This window comes from Podarcis raffonei, chromosome 4 (assembly GCF_027172205.1).
Source record: "Podarcis raffonei isolate rPodRaf1 chromosome 4, rPodRaf1.pri, whole genome shotgun sequence".
Taxonomy (NCBI): domain Eukaryota; kingdom Metazoa; phylum Chordata; class Lepidosauria; order Squamata; family Lacertidae; genus Podarcis; species Podarcis raffonei.
The window spans coordinates 35,730,431-35,751,004 of NC_070605.1; the positions used below are offsets into that span (position 1 = coordinate 35,730,431).

The 20,574-nt window shown below is 39.4% G+C and overlaps 1 protein-coding gene across 11 annotated transcripts in view; it reads right to left on the minus strand.

The window, feature by feature from the left end:
• Positions 1-20,574, minus strand: part of ABI3BP (ABI family member 3 binding protein) — a 137,362-nt gene that overhangs the window by 19,215 nt on the left and 97,573 nt on the right. For 6 of the 11 annotated variants that reach the window (XM_053386207.1, XM_053386202.1, XM_053386199.1 and 3 more), the window contains 12 exons: positions 20,302-20,379; positions 17,977-18,051; positions 16,754-16,828; positions 15,436-15,510; positions 13,952-14,023; positions 13,400-13,456; positions 12,231-12,299; positions 11,358-11,432; positions 9,467-9,574; positions 6,341-6,451; positions 3,502-3,621; positions 1,824-1,892 (listed from right to left, as the gene is read on the minus strand). In XM_053386207.1, coding sequence (XP_053242182.1) covers positions 1,824-1,892; positions 3,502-3,621; positions 6,341-6,451; positions 9,467-9,574; positions 11,358-11,432; positions 12,231-12,299; positions 13,400-13,456; positions 13,952-14,023; positions 15,436-15,510; positions 16,754-16,828; positions 17,977-18,051; positions 20,302-20,379 — 984 coding nt within the window. The remainder of the gene's footprint in view (positions 1-1,823; positions 1,893-3,501; positions 3,622-6,340; positions 6,452-9,466; positions 9,575-11,357; positions 11,433-12,230; positions 12,300-13,399; positions 13,457-13,951; positions 14,024-15,435; positions 15,511-16,753; positions 16,829-17,976; positions 18,052-20,301; positions 20,380-20,574) is intronic. The other 5 variants (XM_053386198.1, XM_053386197.1, XM_053386206.1 and 2 more) reach the window with 5 other exon arrangements.

Sequence of the window (20,574 nt, forward strand, 5' to 3'; positions counted from 1 at the left end):
CTCAGCCAGGAATTTGTGGTCTCATTGCTGGAGTTTTTCCTTGTCATTTCATATTTTAAAGGAGGCTGGATTTGGAGCTCTGCATCTATACATTTGAAAGTTCCATTAGTAGCTCTCTTTTTGACTATGCATTTTGGGGAGAGGGCTGGTAGGTGTGAAGTTTGATTGTGTATTGTTTCTACTGCATTTTGTTGACCTTGTTGGTGAATTTCGGTCAATCTGGCCTGTAGTTTCGTCAGTTTACTGAGTATGCTTATTTGTTCTTTATCTGGTAAGTTGGTAAAGTTACTCAGCAGATCTTCTTCTTCTGGGACTGTCCAGTCTGTTGTGTCAAGGGCGAGGCTGTTGATTGATGCTACAATCGCATGGTTTGGGAACTTGGATTTTTCTTGCGTGATTTCCGGGGTAGCTGGCAGCGATTTCTCCCATCTACTGGGTTCTTCCACGGGAGTAGGGCAGATATCGGCTTCTGTTGGAATGGCCTTGTTCATCTTGTTCTGTCTTTTAGATGCGATCAGTGGTCTGAGTGATATATCTTCAAAGTGTCGATGTGGAATAATTCCTTTCTGGGCTAAATGAGCCTTTTCCCTTAAGATTTTGGTTGGGATTCTATGACTACCAAATCTTAGTAGTACTTTTTTGGAATATCCATCGTTAGTGAGCCTCTTGGCTGCTTTTAAGTCAATCCTTCCCCCCTCAAGGCCTAGGAGCAGATCTAGATGGTGTCTGGCCCAGAAGGCTGACTCCCAGTAAGGTAGAGGCCCTCTGTATGGAAAAATGTGGAGAACAATCTCACATGGCCTCAGTATCAAGTTAACTGAGTGAGGGGGGCTTCCTCTGGTTTTTAGCTGGTTTAGAGGTATAAATTTGTATTTGTTCTGTTTATCTCCAGGGCTTGTTAAGGATGGCAAAAAGGGAGTGAGTTGCCTCCTTTCATCTGGGTTATCCAGCTTCTTGAAGATGTTTTGTAATTGTTCAAAGATTTTTTGAACTGTTTGAGCAGTCAGTAGGCAGCATTCCTCCAGCAGCTCCACCTTTCTATCAATTAGTACTTGTGCCTCGGTTATGGGAGTAGTGGCCTTGTCCTCATTTATTCCTAGGGATATCTCTTCAACTGTCTTTCCATGTAAAGAGTTGAGGGAGTTTTTGGGAGGAGATATATGCTGTTTTTGAGGTAGCAGATACTTATCTAGATTACTCTGTTTGAAACCAGAGGGCTCTGCGTCAGTTTCTGTGTCAAGACACCTGAGTCTTTTGGCTCTTCTCATTGCAGATTCTTCTTAAATCAATGAGATCAGACTTCTAAACAGAGTGATTAAGTATTAAAGTATTAAAGTTCTCAGGTCGCAATCTCGTTCAATTTTCGTTCCGTCCTAGGTGGGCTGCTGCGAGGAGTTTAAAAACTGGGTCCAATTAGAGCACTCCTTTGCAGTATCCCCCCCCCTTCTTCTCAGTTTGTTAAAAACAGCTGAGATGTTTGGGGGTCCACGAAATTGGAGGTGGTGGGAGGAATTTGTGGTTTTATAAATTTGTAGTTTTTAGGGTTAAGAGCCCATTAGAAGTCCTTCAAAATCCTTGGAGTAAGTTTGTCACGCGGAGTCAACGAGAAACTGGGAGGGAGTGCCTTAAAGCCCGGGAGGGAATGAGCTAGCAGCAATTATAAAAAGCTTCAAAGACTGACTGGGTCAGTTAAGATAAAATATAGAGGATTAAAAGAAGATTAAAAGAAATCTGAAGAGCACCGGTAAGCGTGTCTTACCTCGGCGCCATGTTTCGTTCTCCATAGCCACAATCTGACATTACTGCAGCTATTTTAGACATACCTGTGAACCTTCGTTTGCCAGAAGCATCAGTATCTGATGTAGGCTGTGAATTGAACAAAGTTCTATTACCTAAGGAGAGGAAAACCACAACACAATTTTAATAAAAGCACTCCTTTGTAATGTTGAAATGGCACTTCATATTTCTTCTCTCATTTTAACCTTCAATCCACTCCTTAGTGCATGTTTGGAATCATGTTCACTTTCTATTAGGAGTGAGCTGAATTTGGCTGTGATGGAAAATAAAAGCCTCTTTGCACTGCCAAAACAAAGATAATCATAAAATAAATGGCTGAGCTCATTATTGCTGTTGGAGTCACTTCATGCATAATATACAAAACCCTCTCTGAATTTCTAAAAAAGATTCTTTTATGTTTTGCTGATGCTCCAGTCCTTAGGGAGGCACATGGGTCTTGTACTTAGCAACACTTTTAAAAAGGTGGAAGGGAAACCTGAGCCAATTCCCCTTTCCATAGCATGCCATGTTCTTTAATGCCCTGGGGCACTGCGGAGGAAAAGCATAGTTGCCACCAGGAACATATAAGGTTTCTTTTTTGCTTTGCTTTGTTTTAATGATGCAGGAGTGCAGATATCCACTGTTTCTTGTCATCCCATGAACCTTGGAGAACTCAGCCCATCAGACAACACTTTTCTGAGTGCCCCTTCAGTGCACAGACTATAGTTTACAGCTATAATATTTCCAAAGAACTAAGCATAAACTAGCATACACTGTTGTGTCTACAGTACTGAGGTTTCCTCCATCTTACCTGCTCATTCTGCACTCTTTCAACCATGTAGTAACTCTTGCTATCTGCAGTATTACTATGTGGGATTTGATAGGTTGGTGCAAGATGTGTGAGCTATAACTCCAATGTGTATATCATGCTCTCTGACATTTCTCCGATGAAAATAGGGACGTCCCATTCCATAAAGATAATTTTATTATTTATACCCCACACATCTGACTGGGTTGCCCCAGCAACTCTGGGCAGCTTCCAACATATATATAAACATGATAAAACATTACACATTAAATAACCTTCCCTGTACAGGATTGCCTTCAGACAGCTTGGGAGTCAGATAAATCAAGGATGTCCCTGGAAAAAAGGGACACTTGGAGGGTCTGATATATATTTGGAACGAAGTAACATTACTTGTACTGCTAAAACTGCTGTTGGTGCTGCTGGAATATTAACCTATGATTTACGCTGCTAATTTGACATAATAAAATAGCCAGAGAAAACTGCCTCTCACCATATGAACCTACCCAGATCCTGTGATCACCAGGTGGGGCCTTTCTATGTGCGCCTCCTCCACAAAAGACCTGGAGGGTGGCGACACAAGAACAGGTCTTTTCTGAAGTGGCTGTTTGTGAATGCTCTCCCCAGGGAGGATCAGCTGGCACTTTCATTATACACCTTTAGGCACCAAGCAAAAACATTCTTCTTCAACCATCAGCCTTTGCCTGATTTTATACCTTTTTAAAAGAGTTTGTGGTTAGGGGAGGGGGTCATTGTTTTATTTTGTTCTTTTTATTATGTATTTTGTACACAAGATTTTATATATCTTGTATTTTTATGTTGTGATTACCCTGTGATCTACAGATGACGGGCTGTAAACAAATTTAATCCACAACAACAACAACAATAACAACCTACAAATGTACACCTAAAATTCTTACTATAATCTGGAGATGATGATGCTGTAGGGGGTTTTTTATGTGAGCTTGTTTTCCCATGAGCTGCTGGCCCTGTAGGCTTTGCTGTGGAAGATGAAGAGGCTCGTGGCATCAAGACATTTCCTATTGGAAAGTAGAAACAAATCTGAATGTCCACTTAGAATTAATGTAGCATTGATTCTAAATAAAGCATTTCACAGCCCATTGAAGAAATTCAACTTTTTAAGTAATCTTCTTGCTTGATTCTAGAGATGTACAAGCAGATACGAATTCTTATGTCAGCTTCAAGTGATAAAATGATTTAGATATAAATTTACATTTTTATATTGCATATCTATGCAACTTTCTGTGGTTTTTTTCTTGGTTCATTTGTGCCATACTCTACGTGTTGAAAGGGATAAATGGATAAACAACGGTAGACTGGATCAGGCTCAGCTAAGAGAGAGAAAAAGAGAGATCCAGACATGTATTAAAGTATATTCAAAGCACATTTCACCCCCAAATAATCCTGGGAACTGTAGTTTATTAAGGGTGCTAGAAATGGTAGCTTTGGGAGGGTGAAGCTCCAGTTTCCAGAACTTTGGGAAGGAAGACATGTGCTTAAATTATGAATCGAATAGGCTTTAAGTATATAGTGTGGGTTTGCCCACAGGCATAAATTGACATAAACACAGGCATAAATGCTGTCTATCCATGCTTAATAGCTTTCAGTGGAATTTTCATATTTAATGTGCATCTCAATCCACATTCTGGGAGATTGAGGAAAACAATTAAAATATCTTTTGTAAATCCCTAACTGGCTTCCTTTCTTCTCTTCAATCCAGACAAACTCCTTCCCTGACCATTCCTGCTATGTCTGTTCTCTTCCATTCCAATGTATCTCTGCCCATGGTCTTTTGCTTGGCTTCCTCTATGGACAAAAGCCTTTCTCAGCTGCTGTCCCTCCTGCCTTGAATTGCCTTCCAGAACACCTGTGTGATGCCACCTCTCTAACATTCTTTGAATTTCCCCTCAGGACCCATCTTTTCCATGAAGCTTTTGAAACACTGCCCTCATCTCCATAGCCTACTGCAACTAAAATTAAATTAAACTTAAGTAGAGGTTACTGAAATATATGCACTCTTCCCTCACTGAGGCTTGCCTTTATTTATTTTCCCACTTCTGTGCTGAATTATCAATGGAAAAAGATTAGTTATGATGAGAAATCTAATTTCTTCCTCCCATTAAAAATGGGAGACAATTACAAACTGTTATTCCTGTCCTGTAATTCGGTGAGCATTGAAGAAATGTTGGCAGAATTTATCCAAACTAGAGAGACTTAATTCTTTTAGCAAATTCAAAGAAAGTTGCTTGTTATTTGTTATTACAAGTACTTTTCTGTATACTCAAAAGAGCCGACATTCTGCTTAAAAAGCTGTTTGGCACTTTTCATTGTTGAAGATGGATGCGGGGATATATTAACAGTTATGCCCTGCCAGTAAACATTCAGAAGCTTGCAGCAGGTTTATTAACATGTCTGATTACTCCTTCCATTTTAAGTGATTAATGATATCATGTCACATAGGGCACAAACAAAGCACTTTTACATAATGCTGGCAAGAAAAATGAGATAGTTTGAAAGATAAAATTAAAGAAGTCTATAATTATAATTATTATTATTATTTAAAAACCCTCCTTACACAAAATTATGCTGAGTCTTGAAATACCCTATCTTAAAAAAATATGAAATTCCCATATTAATAGGTTTTCTTTTTCTCCTCTAGAATTTACTATACAGGTAGCTTCCAGTTCATGTGTAAACTGTCTTCAGCTTTAGGAAAAAAGGAAATATAAAAAGGTATCAGCAGTTTAGTATCTTACATTCAGATGAAATTTAATGAGAATGTAAAAAACAACAACAACAACTGGGGACATGTTAAAACACCATTTTTGTGGAATGCCATTATCCAAGACCCCCTTCACATATGCTATAGTTGTGAAGACTCCATACAGATTCTCTACTGCACACGTGGTTAGTTCTCTGCAATGTTCATAGAAGAAACTAAGAAAGCCCTGGCGCATTTAGAACTCCATGCATACATCAGAACCACTAAATGCAGTCAATTCATCTTCATGTGAACACTGAACTATGTTCTATGGTAATATCCCAGGTGGTTTTGTGTGTGTGTGCAGGTGTGTGTATATCACAAACACATGGACAAGGTTGATCATGTAAATCTTCTGGCTTAATTGCTGCTGTACCTGGAAAGAACCCAGATCTTGTACTATAGTATGCAATGGAACATCAACCTAGAAAACCAGCTCCTTTCCTTTCTTGGGATAACTGGGGCTTATAATCAAGACTGGGGCTTTTAATCATTCCCAGGATAGCTGTAAAAACATTATCATAGTTCAAAATGAATGCAAAAGAATCCTTCTTGTCTGGATACCTCTGACACATTCTGTAATTGTAACTGATTCAACACTGAGAAAAACAGAGTTTGTTAGAAACAAATGACAAAAGCCTCATGAGATGTAAGCAAGTGTTTGAGCATATATAAAAAAAGCAAGATTTCTGGATTATGCCCATGGTCAAAAACATTTATTTGCCCAGGTATTTATTTAGCTTGACTGAATTGTTGCTGTTGGATATGAGCCCAGCCCTTGCTGGACTTGCTAATTTGTTGTTTGTTTCAACAACATTTTTAGAAGGTTATATTAATTTATAATGTAGTTTTATGCATGGTTTTTAATATATTGCACCCTTCCTTGAAACTGAATTTAGTGAAGAGTGGTCTATAAGTGCCTTAAATAAAATAATGAATGAATGAATGTAGAACAACTGCCTCATGAGACAACATACCTGAACCTCCAGGTTTACCGGTCACCGTGTTTGGTGGCAAAGGTTTTCTTCGCATTGGTGTAGGCTTGGCAGGAGCTAAGGGAGGTCGCGGAGAGTCAGGTGGTGTAGCTACTGTATAACGTTACAAGACACCACTGTTAACGGAGGAACCGCACACCACGTAATCAGAAAGAGAAAAATGGCTAATAGCTACACTTCTCAAGCAAAATTTTAAGGCATGAGCTTCAGCGATAAGAACTGCAAAAGAACACAAAACACAAGACAGGGAATAGCTGAAAGGAGTTATTTTGAGCTTTTACATTTCTTGCATGAAAATATGCATGCTTCCAGCATCAGACCAAAACAACAGCACAGCAAGGCAGCTAAGCTAGTTCATAAAAATGTATGCCTCCTGTTCAGTTGAGAACCCTTCTTTCATGAACTTACATCGATAGAAAACAGAATTAAGTGGCGTTGACAAGCCAGTTAGGTCAAGGTGAGCACAACACCCATTGGTTTCTTGCAATAAGGCTATTGCCACTGATGCAAAAATATGGGATTTGGGCACTAATATAACACTGGTATTGGTCAAAGGAATAGAATCAGACATCCCTGATCTCTCCTAAAACTAGAGGGGCAAACATTAGAGCAGAACCCACAGCTCTTCCCACATCAAGTTCAGATGATGGCCCTAGTGGGAGAGCGGTGATCTTCAGAAATCCACTGTGAATTTATGAGAATCATAGAATTGCGGAGTTGGAAGGGATCCTGCCAAAAGCATTTGACCCATCCATGTGTTGGCCAGTGAAGGGAGGAAGGCTCGACACACAGCTCTTAAAAAGTAAGTTGACCATGCTAACACAGGGTATATTCCTAGGTTTGGAATGTAAGGGCTCTCTAGATACAATGCAGGTGGACTGTATAATATTAGCTGGATATACTCCGATTTCAGAACTATTATAATGGATACTACAAAAAGTCAGTTGATGGATAATTTAATTCCATTTGTGCTCCAGGTGCCTATCAGTTAAATGTTGCAATTGTTATCTTATTTAACTTGGTGTCAAGACTGCAGTAACCAGCCCTTTTATGTTCACGTAAATTAAAGCCCACTGTCCTTTACAGGGTTAAAAGCATTCTGTAGTTTATATTTTTAAAGCTTTTCTTTCCATGCATTCTTTCCAAGATTTAATTAATGCTAGATAGAATTTGAAGGGAGAAACTTTCAAAAACATCAGTATAACAAGCTCATGCATAGCTTCAGAGAGGTTGTAGTACATGAATTGAAGGCCAGCAAACAGAGATGCCAAAGCAGCACTGAGCAGTATGGACTACTGTGATGAATGCAAATTATTATCATGTATACATTCTTTTTGACAGGAGCACACACATTCCCAAGATGACTATTAAACACCCCCCTAAATAGAAAGTAATTTAAACTTCAGTTGTGTACACACTTACTGGAAAGCAAGTTCCATTGGGACTCGGTGGGGTTTGCTTTCAGGTTATTAAGTTTAAGACTGGGCGGTTAATTTATTAACTGAATTTTTCTACTCGCTAAAAGTGCCTTCAGTGCTAAAAACAGTGAGCAGCATTCCATTTGCGGAATGGGGATTCCTTGCCTCCTCATTTCCTCTGCTGCTCCTGGCATCTCTTAGAACAGGCATAGGCAAACTCCAACCCTCCAATTGTTTTGAGACTACAATTCCCATCACCCCGACCACTGGTCCTGTTAGCCAGGGATGATGGGAGTTGTAGTTCCAAAACATCTGGAGGGCTGGAGTTTGCCTACGCCTGTCTTAGAAAGTAGCTCCTACAGACTGGACATGAACACATCTGTCAGTTCCAGTTGCTCTCATTCTCTCATTCTTCAGTTTTTCATCAGTTTGTGATTTTTTTAAAAAAAATATAAATAAATAAGGTAACACTTTTGCAAGCAATTTCCCCTAATTTAATGTATTTCATGTCATTTTTGTTTGTGGAATGCTCTCTCTAGGGAGGTTTGTCTGGCACCTTCATTATATATCTTTAGGTGCCAGGCAAAAACATTCCCTTCAATCAGGCCTTTTAAATAAAATACAGCCTTTTAAATATGTTTGTGGGAGAGGTGGTTATTGTTTTGTTGTTTTAACCTTGTATTTCAATCTTGTGAACAGCCCTGAGATCCTATATTGAAGAGATGTATGTAAGACTAATAAATAAATTAAATTAATTAAATACTGTAATTTCCCCTGTTTTTTAAGTTTAAAATTGGAGGTCATCTTATACACGGAATGTTGCAATTAATTATTTCTTAATTTGGGGCTCAAAAAATAGGGGTCATCTTATACAAGGGGCGTCTTATACACAGGAAAATACGGTACTTATCCATTTTTATGCACTTTCCCCCAATTTACCAATTTTTGTACAACTATGCTGGCTGTTTAGCCATAATAATAAACATTCATTCATTTTTGTACATATTATTTGGTTGCAGAACCACATCAGAAATTTCAGAAAAGTGCAAAATTCAAAGGAATTCAGTATTTTGATTTTGGAACCTGTGGAGGCAGGTTCACATTAAGATCCTAAACAAACCAAACGGTCTTTTCCATCCCTACTGGGGATTGGAGGAATCTCTGACGAAACCTGGGCGACAGGAGCAAGAAAAATCACCAGGAACCCGAGATTGCCTTTTATACAAGCAAAAGTGCCCTCCGTTTGCTTAAGTTCTCAAATAAATCCAAGCCAAAATGCATTTTTGCATAGTTGGAAATGTATCATTTAAATATGCTTAATGCACAGTATAATGTGTAGGATAACAGTGACACTTCAAGCTTTGAAGACAGAGACTTTTTATTAATTCATCCATGGAATAGTTACAACATATTTCATTTCCTTGTCCTGTGCTCTCTTCATAGAGTGACTGGACAAGGTGTGTTTATGTCATTTTCTAGTATTGGGTCTCCAGTTAAAAATTTAGTAGGAATCTGTATGCACTTTGATTTGTACTCATTCCCTCCTGAAGGCTTCAGTGGGATAAAAAGGGTGATAATCCAATGCCCCCAACTTTAGGACCCAGATACTCTTCTCAGCTAATGAGTGCCAAATGGGAAATTATTTCCAGCAAATGTTGCTGGGCATGGTAATAGAAGATTATTTACTTACCAGGGTCTGGTTTTTTTCTTGCGACTGAGGAATGCACTGATGTGTTTGAACCCGTACTAGAGCTTGTACTAAGAAGCCTAGCAGCATCCTGGTCTATTAGTTTGTCGCCTGTGAAATAACATTAAAAAATGCATATGTCATATTGCACATGTTCAAAGAAACACAAGGGATTTCCTCCAGACATCTGGTGAAATGCCCAAGGTCAGTGGATCTGGTCAAAAATCCAATGACCATACTACACATTCATTCCTGTAAATCCATAATTTTAATAATTTAAGAGGTGGGTGTAGGACTTTTAACAATTTCTACATTTGGCCTTCCCTGTTAAACCCTCACATGAAAATCCAGATTATAGGAAATATTTAATTCATTTATAGACATTGTCCAGATGAAATATTGGGGGGGGGGATTCAAACACATGGCTTATCACTATTTTAATACCCTTTATGAACATTAGAGATTTCTTACAAAAACTGTATGGTCCCTACAAGAGTTGACTAAGGCTATGTTTGAATAGCTGACTTCCTCCAATAAAATTGTCATGTCTATTACACTTATGAATTTGTCTTCTCTTGGCCTACCACTTAATAACCACATTGCTTCTGAATGATCCAATTCTTTGATGCCTCAACCAACATAAGCAGCCTCATGTGATTGCGTATTTGATTTGTTGTTTGGAAAATGTTTTGTGGTAAAATACTCTTTGAATTGGCAAGGGTTATTAATGAATGGCAGCAGTACATAAAAAGTCTACATAAAGGTCACTACCCAAATTGTTAAGCAGAAACAGTTACTACATTTCAGAGATTGGAATAATTTACTGAACACAGTTTGAAAGAAACTGTAAAACTCAAACTTGACCTACATAACGCAGATTATCTTTATTAGTTCACCATATAATGTGCAGAATCCAAATGTTGTGCATGGAGTTTTCCACTTGCACAGCAGAACTTCTTCTTTCCTCCCCACTTATCATCAGCCCTGCACACCCTCAGAATCTGCTCCTGACAGTCCTCCACTCAAGTAGATTTTGGGAGAGCACAGAGGACTGTACTGGGGATCAGGATCAATACATTCCATAGTCCAGTTCAATCCAAAACAATTCACTTGGAGATTATTGCTACACCTCCATAACCTAAACACACCATTTCAAAATAATTTAAATCAAACTTTCTCTCTGGTATGTGTGTTTAGGATTCCAGCTAATACACTACCCTTTTAGCTGCATAAACATCATGCAAATATTAATTATATCACCTTTCTACCTTCCTTTTCAGCTGTTTTGTAGGCAGTTCAATAAAAAAGCCCAAACAGAAATACGCAAAACACAATGGAATCCTAAGGATGTTTACTCTGAAGTAAATTCCATTGAATTAAGTGGAGTTTGGTCCCAGGTACGCGGGTGGTGCTGTGGGTTAAACCACAGAGCCTAGGGCTTGCCGATCAGAAGGTCGGCGGTTTGAATCCCTGCGATGGGGTGAGCTCCGGTTGTTCGGTCCCTGCTCCTGCCAACCTAGCAGTTCGAAAGCACATCAAAGTGCAAGTAGATAAATAGGTACCGCTCTGGTGGGAAGGTAAACAGCGTTTCTGTGCGCTGCTCTGGTTCGCCAGAAGTAGCTTAGTCATGCTGGCCACATGACCCAGAAGCTGTACGCCGGCTCCCTCGGCCAATAAAGCGAGATGAGAGCCGCAACCCCAGAGTCGGTCACGACTGGGCCGAATGGTCAGGGGTCCCTTTACCTTTAAGTGTATGTATAATTGAAGTGCTAAATGTCTTTCAAAAGAAATTAAATATGCAACTGATAAATAATTGGTTGGTTATCCTGGGCACAAACAATATTTATACTGAAACCTTAACAATAATAACCATTATAATGAAAACCTCTGTTACCTTTTGGTACTTTATCCCACGTCAAGCCTCCAGATGTTCTTGTTCTGCCAGGGGCTGGTGTTGTTTTACCAACAACTGAAAAGAAATTGCAAAGAAAAGTAAAATCAATAGAAGGTAATGATACATTTATTTCCACTGCCGACTATTTCTAGGCAGAGAAGGGAGCTGAGGTTATGGTTTTATGGCTGTTAGTTTCCCTGTTTTTGTAAAAATCTGAAAATGTAAAAATAAAATTTATCAGAAAATATCAGAAAGGTAAATACTGATCATACATGTGTGTTCCTCCACCAACATTGCTTCTCAAAAAATTACTAACAATGCAATTACAGATAACTGCAAATACAAGTTCTTTCCAGGCAACATTTTACTTGAAGAATCTGGACAACAGATTATTTTTTATATATTAAATGTATATTAAATCAATAACTATGTATGGATAAAATTATGTATTTTAATATTGAATTAAATTACCAATGGAGACCTTCCAAAAATTGGACTAGACCTTTTTGTAAATGAGATCAGCCCCAATATCTGGACTATCTCAGAATATGCAGGTTAAAATTGCAATACAATGCTTCAGTCTTTTGTAGTGATTAGCATCTAAGCAAAGTCAAAGTAATAAAAGAAGTAATACTATCCTAATACAACAATTAATAAAGTAAACAGCCTGAACTGGAATATTACTCTTTGGGAAAAGCTGCAAAAAGCTTTTTAGGACATAAACTTTAACATGTGCTTCCCTCAAAACTTAGGAAACAAAATTGCTGGTATGTGCTGGGATCCCTGACTGTTTAGAGATTGGGCTATGAGTAACAATACTGATCTGTAAGCATTTGACTAACTTTTTTTAAAATTCAAAAAGCAATATATTACCAGGTCTGGTCTGTGACTTATCAGTCATCTTGGGTTTTGCAGTAGTGAAATATACTTTATGTGGTACTGCTAGAAGGAAAACAAAACTAGTTTAATTTCTAAGGATATGAAGTACAGTAAAGATAACATGCAGCGTAAGAGATGATCCAGGTACTGCAACTAAAGGAAAAATAGGAATCTGTTATGTTAAAAAAGTCTGGGATTATCTAAAATCTGTTTTAGAGGATTATGCAAGTTTACAAAGCATTTATATAACCAAATCCACAATTTCTGCTATTTCAGCAATTATCCCAACATTTGACAATTGATTTTTTTTAAAAAAACAACACTTCAGGTGTTATCTCAAGACATCACTCACCCTACCAAGATAAATTCAATGGTCTTCATCATAATTTTATATGATACATAAATGCTGGTACTATAATGTAGCAGCTAAGGTATAGGCAAAATAATTCAAACCCCACTTTGGGAGCTGAGCGGGGGGCACAACAGTTCCATAGCCAAAACTGAAACCCATAGAATGGTTGAAGGGTTTATTTGTTTTCATTTTTATTGTCAGCAATGGCTTTGTCCGCTTTTATTTTATTGTCAGCATGCAGCCCCTAACAGATTATCTTTGAGGCCCCAAATTTGGGGATTGCAGCCTTCAGTAGAAAAATAGTTGCCACCCCTCTCCTAACCTGTGAGCTTGCTCTTAGAAGGTTGAGCATGTTGATGGAGGAAGAAGAGGGAAGAGTTATCTCTGTTACAATCAAATGTTTAAAAAGTAGTTTTTGGAGGGTTAAAATGTGTGTACAGTCATACCTCGAGTTGAATGTGCTTTGGGTTGAGCGCATTTGAGTTGTGCTCCACGGCAACCTGGAAGTAATGGAGTGCGTTACTTCCGGGTTTCACTGCTCGTGCATGCGCAGACTCTCAAAATGACGTCACGTGCATGCGTGGTAGCGACGAAACGCGACCCTCGCACGCGCAGATGCACCGTCGCATCTTGCGTTCCATTCGGGATGTGAACGGGGCTCTGGAACAGATCCCGTTCACATCCCAAGGTACCACTGAATTATTATAATACAACGAATGGGAAATATATGGTTAACATTCAGAAGCTGCTTAGCAAACACTCAAAATACTGAATTATTTCAAATGAAACAGCATCAAATAAACAAGATTACCAGTTTTCAAATGTGGACTTTCAGTTGCTGTTACACCTCTGTAGGGCTTGGATGAGGCTAAAAAGAAAACATCTGAATTAGTGTACACAGTGTCTTCTTTAAATGGAATGCTATGGATTTCAAACAAAAAGTAGACCCTTTTCCAAAACAGCGCAGAAATTAAAATGCTCGTTGCTGGAATCTGGTAGGAAGGCATTATTTATTTTTATTCATTTAACAACATATTTATACTGCTTGATTGTAAGAAAACCTTTAAGCCGTTTACAAAGTCATGCATTCATAGATGAGGGAATTTTGAGACCAGGAGAAAATTCAGCATTAACAGACTGAGATTGAGAAAGAGAATGATGAGGTAGTGTTTTGATGACAATCAAGGCTAATGCATGAGGTGGTTGTTTCTAAATGGAACAGCAAAGAAGCTGGCCTGGAAGCAATTTAAGACATAAATCAAGCAAGTTAACATTGTTCCCCCTGCCCCAACCCCAGCATAAACCTGTAGGAAAGGTAAAGAAATAATTTCAGCCAAGGAAGAAAATATAAAATAAATATTACCCAAAGTATCTTTGGAGCCATCGAAAACATGAATGTGGAGGTTAATTGACCCCAGGTCCGTTGCAATTGGTGCTACAGAGAACAACATAGGATTGCCAACTGAGGTTAGGGCATAGCATGTCTGAGTCACACATGAGATGAGAACAAGCATGAGTCTTTATTTTGTTTTAGAATAATAAGACACAATATGTTATTTTCTTGCAGGAGGGACATATTACAAAGTAACATTTGATATTTTTATTAAGTCTGTAATTAGGTACATTGTATGCCTCCTGGGAAATGTTGGGAAAGATTGAGGGCACAAGGAGAAAGGGACGACAGAGGATGAGATGGTTGGACGGTGTTCTCGAAGCTACCAATATGAGTTTGACCAAACTGCGGGAGGCAGTGGAAGACAGGAGTGCCTGGCGTGCTCTGGTCCATGGGGTCACGAAGAGTAGGACACGACTAAATGACTAAACAACAACATGCCTCCAGGGCAGATACTAAGATTAAAGGAGTAGCTATTTATATTAAGCCTACCTATGTCTCTCTGCCCATGGGTCTAAACCACTGTGGTCTAAACCACTGAGCCTAGGGCTTGCTGATCGGAAGGTCGGCAGTTTGAATCCCCGTGACAGGATGAGCGCCTGTTGCTCGGTCCCAGCTCCTGCCAACCTAGCAGTTTGAAAGCACGTCAAACTGCAAATAGGTTACGCCAGAAGCTGTCTGCGGACAAACGGCAGCTCCCTCGACCAGCAAACCTCCTACCTCTGCCCCAACCCCCTACCATATCTACTCCATAAAGCCCCACCATGCTAGAGAGCGGTGGGATCACACCCTGAATATGTTTCTCTTAAAGAACCCAAAGATAAATAAATATTAAAAGACGTAATTAATAACCCACTCCAACAAATAAAGAAGTTAAAACGTGTACTAATACTTGGGATCCTGCTAAAACTTTAAAAAGATGATGTTATGTAAGTTCATATGTGGATTTAGTCAGCTGCAAAGTTTTAAAAAGTCACGTTATGTTAAGTTATCTCATGTGAGATCCTTCTGCCTGTCTCCTCTCATGGAAGGAGACAACACAGGGATCCAATTGCTTCTTTGCTACTCTGTCAGTATTTCCCAAGGAGTGAGGCAGAGAGAGGGAAGGCCAGCCCTCTCCCTACCACTGTTTTCTGACATTACTATTTATTGAACAGAGAACAAACACAGCAATGGACACTGAAGCAACATATACAATGATAAAACTGAAATCTCCATCTGTTTTGGATTCTAGGAGCAGACCAGTGGCAGACTTACATCTAGTTTTTTGGGGGGTTGTTGTTGTTTTAATTCAGCTTTCAGTCTATTTCTATAACAATTCACAATATATTGAAAAAAGATGCGACTAATATACTCCAAGATATCACATGTGCTAAGTCTAAAAGCACGATGACACCATTTTCAAAGTCTGCTAAAATCCTACCTACCCTGAATGTTACAAAGAATGCAATTACCAGGTTTTGTCTGGGGTACTTCTGGTTTGCCAGATGTTTTGGGTTTAGGAGGAATAAACCGTGTTTCTTTTGGAGCTGGAAAAAAGGAGTAGGATTGTTATTATAGTCTTTAGAATTCAGATTCATGCCATGTTTAGCTCAAGTGAGAGTACATGCCTTAAAAGCATTAAGCAAAAAAACAATGATTCCATGTGTTTCTGACAGCTGATGAAAAAAGACTTTGAAAATTAGAAGAGTGTGATGATATAAAGTGTGATACAAATAAATGATAATGAAGAATGGTCAAGCTCTGTAGAAAACAATATTGCAGGTCTGAAAGACAGAAAACAGGATGTCCACAGCAGTGGCATAATGGAGCAGGAACATGAGGGAACACAGCTCTGGAACATTTTTTCACAACAGGAGTGATGATGCCATCTGTTGGGGTGGTATTTGCCATTGGTGTAAGCTCTGGGGTTGGACAACATAAGAAGAGCATTGTATAATCAACCCAAAGGCCCATCTAGTTCAGCATCCTGTTCTCACAGTGGCCAGCCTATGGGATGTCTATGGGAAGCCCACAAGGAGGACGTGAGTGTAATGGGACTCTTCATACTTGTGTCCCCCAGCAACTGATACTGGAGATAGTACATAGCCATCACAACTAGCAGCCATAATTTGACAGCCGCATCCTCCATGAATTGTCCAATCCCTTTTGAAAATCACCCAAGTTGGTGGCTATCATTACATCTTGTACTAGCAAAGTGCACAGTGTAACTATGTGATGTGTTTGTCTGTTCTGATAATTCCAATATGGATGACCCCAGGTTCTACTATTATGAGAGGAGGGGGAAAATATATTTATGTACCTTCACTGTGGCTATTTTTGTACAACTCTAGTAAGAATTGCCTGGCATATGATCACTTTGTTGGGATAGCTAGGCACAGACAGTGACTGGCCCAAAGTCACCCAGTAAATTTCTTGGGTTGACCAAGTATGCAAACATATGTCTTTCCCTAGCCATGTTCAAGATGCCATCTACTATATTATCCTATGCTAGCTCATGCATTTCTTACTCTTCCCTGGGTTGTGGCTATGGACTCATAGCTGTCACAATGAGTTTGTGCATTTCAAATTTACCATTATACCACTGGTCAACATGGTGTTTTCAGCTCCTGGGAAACCAGTTCTAAGGTAGCTATGAGAGATTACAGCAACATATATGGAGAAGCAGAAAATAAAACAATGGAATGTCACAACACAAAATAATGACGCAAATTGTTCTTTTTGCTGAAGAGGGAAGAAACAGAGCATTAGTTTCAATGTGGAAGTTTTTACCCATAGTTGACTTTTGTCGTTCAGATGATATGGTGGGTTTGATTATAAGTGGTTGTGGGGTTGTTCGGTGTACTGCTGTTGGAAGGAAAAAGTGAACATCTTTACAAAGCTGAAATAAAGGAAATATAAAAGATAGGATGTACAAATCAAAACAACACTGAGAATAGGAACAGCTTCCCATATAGCGCAAACAGTTACCACTACCTTGCAGTCTCAAGTGAGACCAGCTATTTGCACACACAACTGCAAAGATGCATTTAATATCATGTTCAGTCAGGGTAAGTTTCGTACAAAGAATAAGGTTGAAAAATGAAAAGCACACTGAAATGGAAACAATTGCTTGGGAAATTTTATTTGATATAATTTCTTTTCTAACTTAAGTGATCTCCAGCATTATAGAGAGATAACAAAGGGTGATTATTGAAGTATCTACAAACGTTTTAACGCATAAAGCTTTACCCGTAGCAGCTTGAAGGAGTAGATTGCTGTAGGATCTGGGGACTGATAAGAAAAGGTAAAGCTCCATTGCATCCATACAGTCCCTTACTTAGGGAGCTCTGTGGATTGTGTCCTTCAAAATGTCACAAATGGGGTATATTCAACTAATTCTAACTCAGAGTAGACTCATTGAAATTAATGGTGGCTAATGACTACTCGTTAATTTCAATGGCTCTACCCTGAGTAAAGCTGAGCTGAATGCAACCCATAGATTTCGCACACAAGCTGTGTGATTGTTCAGAACGCGTGAACAATATAAGCAGCGATGGCTCACTAGCTGCATATTGTGTTCCAATCTTAGCTAACTGGGTATGGTATAAAGGATGCTGATAACAGCAAAAGGCTTTAATTCACCACTGCAGCTCCTTCCAGTTCCTACAAGTGTTCTGCCGCTTACATTTATGTCTTTATTGTTAGTTTCAGTAACAAAATAAATACGTAACAATTAAGATACCCTTTCAAGAAGAAGAAAGCTCTGACTATCCATGATAATACCCCTGACATTTCTGTCTTCTCAGGTTGGGATATTTTGCTAAATCTGGCAACCATATAATAGTTTCCACAGAAAACAAGGGCCATGGTATCGTATTTTCCCCTTATGAGTATAGCTGCTCAGGAATAACCAGGAGGAATTTGGCTATTTTTCCTCTAAAAATACAGAAAGCGAGGTTTGGCTAACAATATAATTATATGAATGTATAGAATTACAAAAGTGACTCAATTACCAGGTTTGGTCTCTAGCATTCTTGGCCTGGTAGTTGGTTTTGATTTATTAGGAATGAACTGTTCTACTGTTGAAGCTGAAATAGAAGAGAGAGAGAAAATGCAAACCTGGATTATAACCCGCAAGGACATATTTGTCTCTCAGCCTGAAGGAAGCTAAGAATGTGAAAGCAAAAATGCAGAAGCCAACTAGGAAGGAGGACCAAAAGGGAAGACAGTAGTGATGATGATGAGGAGGATGAATTTCTGAATAACAAATATTCTTTCAAGTAGTATTCCCTTTGCAGGGAGAAGAGAAGCAGACAACAACAAAAAAATACAAAAAACCAAAACCAAAATTAAGAAAACTCAACCATCCACAGGATGATGAACCTGATATTTTCATTTGTGCTGAGATCTCTGTGAGAACAGAGATATCAAACCTTCCCAATGCTTACCCTGCCTGCCTGAAATGTAGGACCCAACAAACCCCTTTAAAAAAATCCAGGGAAGAATAGCAATGCTTTGTCTCGGCAACAAAATTAATATACGTGCCCCATTAATTTAGTGCCACAGCATGTTTGTATGCACAAGCGAATGCAGATCAGTTTGATGGTGCTTTGTATTTATGTTTCATGCCCAAATTACCAGCATCATTTTAGTCATGGTTTCCTTCTTTGTACTCCAGACCATGTACACATACCCAACACCTATCTCTTCACTTCATGTACCTGATGAAGTAGGTTTTACATTATGATAAACTACTCAGGCTGCATAGCTGCATAGGAGAAAGAACAGTGTATGCAGTCAGCCAGACCTTTACTTGACATTTTCACAGCAACAGTAGTGGCAAGACTCACTACTTATGAAATTGAACAGAAGCAATGGTTCCTTGGCAGAGGAACTGCTGTAGTAAAATGTCAGTGGTTTGTTTGCATATGAGATTTCTCTACTCCCTGTCACATATTGCTTTAGGCTGCAGCTTTACAGTGTAATCCTGTGTATCAGAAGTATCATTTAGATCAATGATACTTATTTCCAGGCCAAGGCTGCAATCCTATATATGATAAGCTCAATGGATCCTACTTCCAGGTAAGGGTGCACTATAATTGTAGCCTCAGTCTTGTATGGTGCCATAATTTGCTGCTTTGCAGTCTGTTCTAAATATTCCTATAAAGTACATCACATCCAAGTAAGGCAAATTGTACTCTTGTTCAAGGGAAATCATGATAAAGCGTGTTCTCCTTCATGGAGAGCACGTGTTGTGGTGGGGGCCGCCAGGACACTCCAAAGTTGGGGACGGGCTAATTGATCGTTGGCCACTGATGCGATTGGGGCTTCCCTTGTTGTTGGGAAGAAGTTAATGTTGCCATTTGTTGATTGACAGCCAGAAATGCTAAAACTCCTTGCACGAGGCTAGGGCTTCCTCTTTTCACCTGTGCATTGGATTGCCCCCCCCCCCCTAGAATTAGGGTTGTTCGCTTGACCTTGCTATGCCTGTCATGGGGTCGTCTGCTCTTGGGGCAGGGGCCCGGTAGGAATTTTGTCCATCTGGCCGATTGGCTGGAGCCATTTGGTTTTTGCCTACTGCGTAGCAAATCGTCACAACTTGTAAGGTTGCGGTTAGGCATTGGTTTATAGTTTGGTTAGTTGAGGGGCAGTGGTTGAGTGCCTGCCCTTGGTAGGTTGAGTGCCTGCCCCTCCAGTGCTGCTGCTGCTGCAAGGGATTCCGTTAAAGGAATTGGGGGCTAACTATTGCTTGTCCACTCTGTCAAGGGGGCTCGGGCCATAGCAATGAGCTCCTGGTTGCATTTGGGGTGAGGTCAGGTTCCCTGCTCCGTCATTACCCTCAAGTGTATTCCCCTATTCTGACTTTCACATCGTGCAGAATGTCAGTCTGTCCCCCATGGTGGGGGCAGATAGTCGCAACCAATGCCTAAGCAACCACTCACAAATTTGTATTTTAATAAAGTTGTGGCCAAAATTATGCCAAAAATCTTAAACAAAAAATTCTGTGTAATGTGTGAGTTATTGGGGTGGCCCTGGGGACCTCGACACGCAACGTGTGTGTTTTTAAAAGCAATGGAGTAACTTTCATACAGAAATGGTGCTGAAGCAAAATTAATCTTGATGTCTCAAAGATTGAGAATAAGCAGAAATGCCATCGACTTAATAATTTCTTCATGTGAGGTTCAATGATTATTGCTTGTTTTGTGCCAAATGGCAGTTGAGGTAAATGGAAAGAGAGGCTAGTTACTAGCTGCAATACTATGATGCGAATTCAGGGAATTCCTTTGCCTGAAAGAATTATGAGAAAAAACATGACTGTGAGTAAATAATAGGATTACCCGGCACTGCCTTTGCCTTTTCAGGAACATGAGGTATGATGGTGGTGGCAGGACCTTGAGAGAATGGAATAATTTCTGCTAGGAAAAGAAATTGAGACAAATCATGAGAGAACTGGAGAAGATTAATACAACTATTTGTTTTACATTAGTGCGTATGCCCAGATCGTTCCAAAGAGCTGTAAGCTGTAAGATAGCAGAATTTTCTCGGCTGAGACTTTTATTATGTTTCTTAAACTATAGTTTGAAAGGAAAAAGCTACATATTTATATAAAA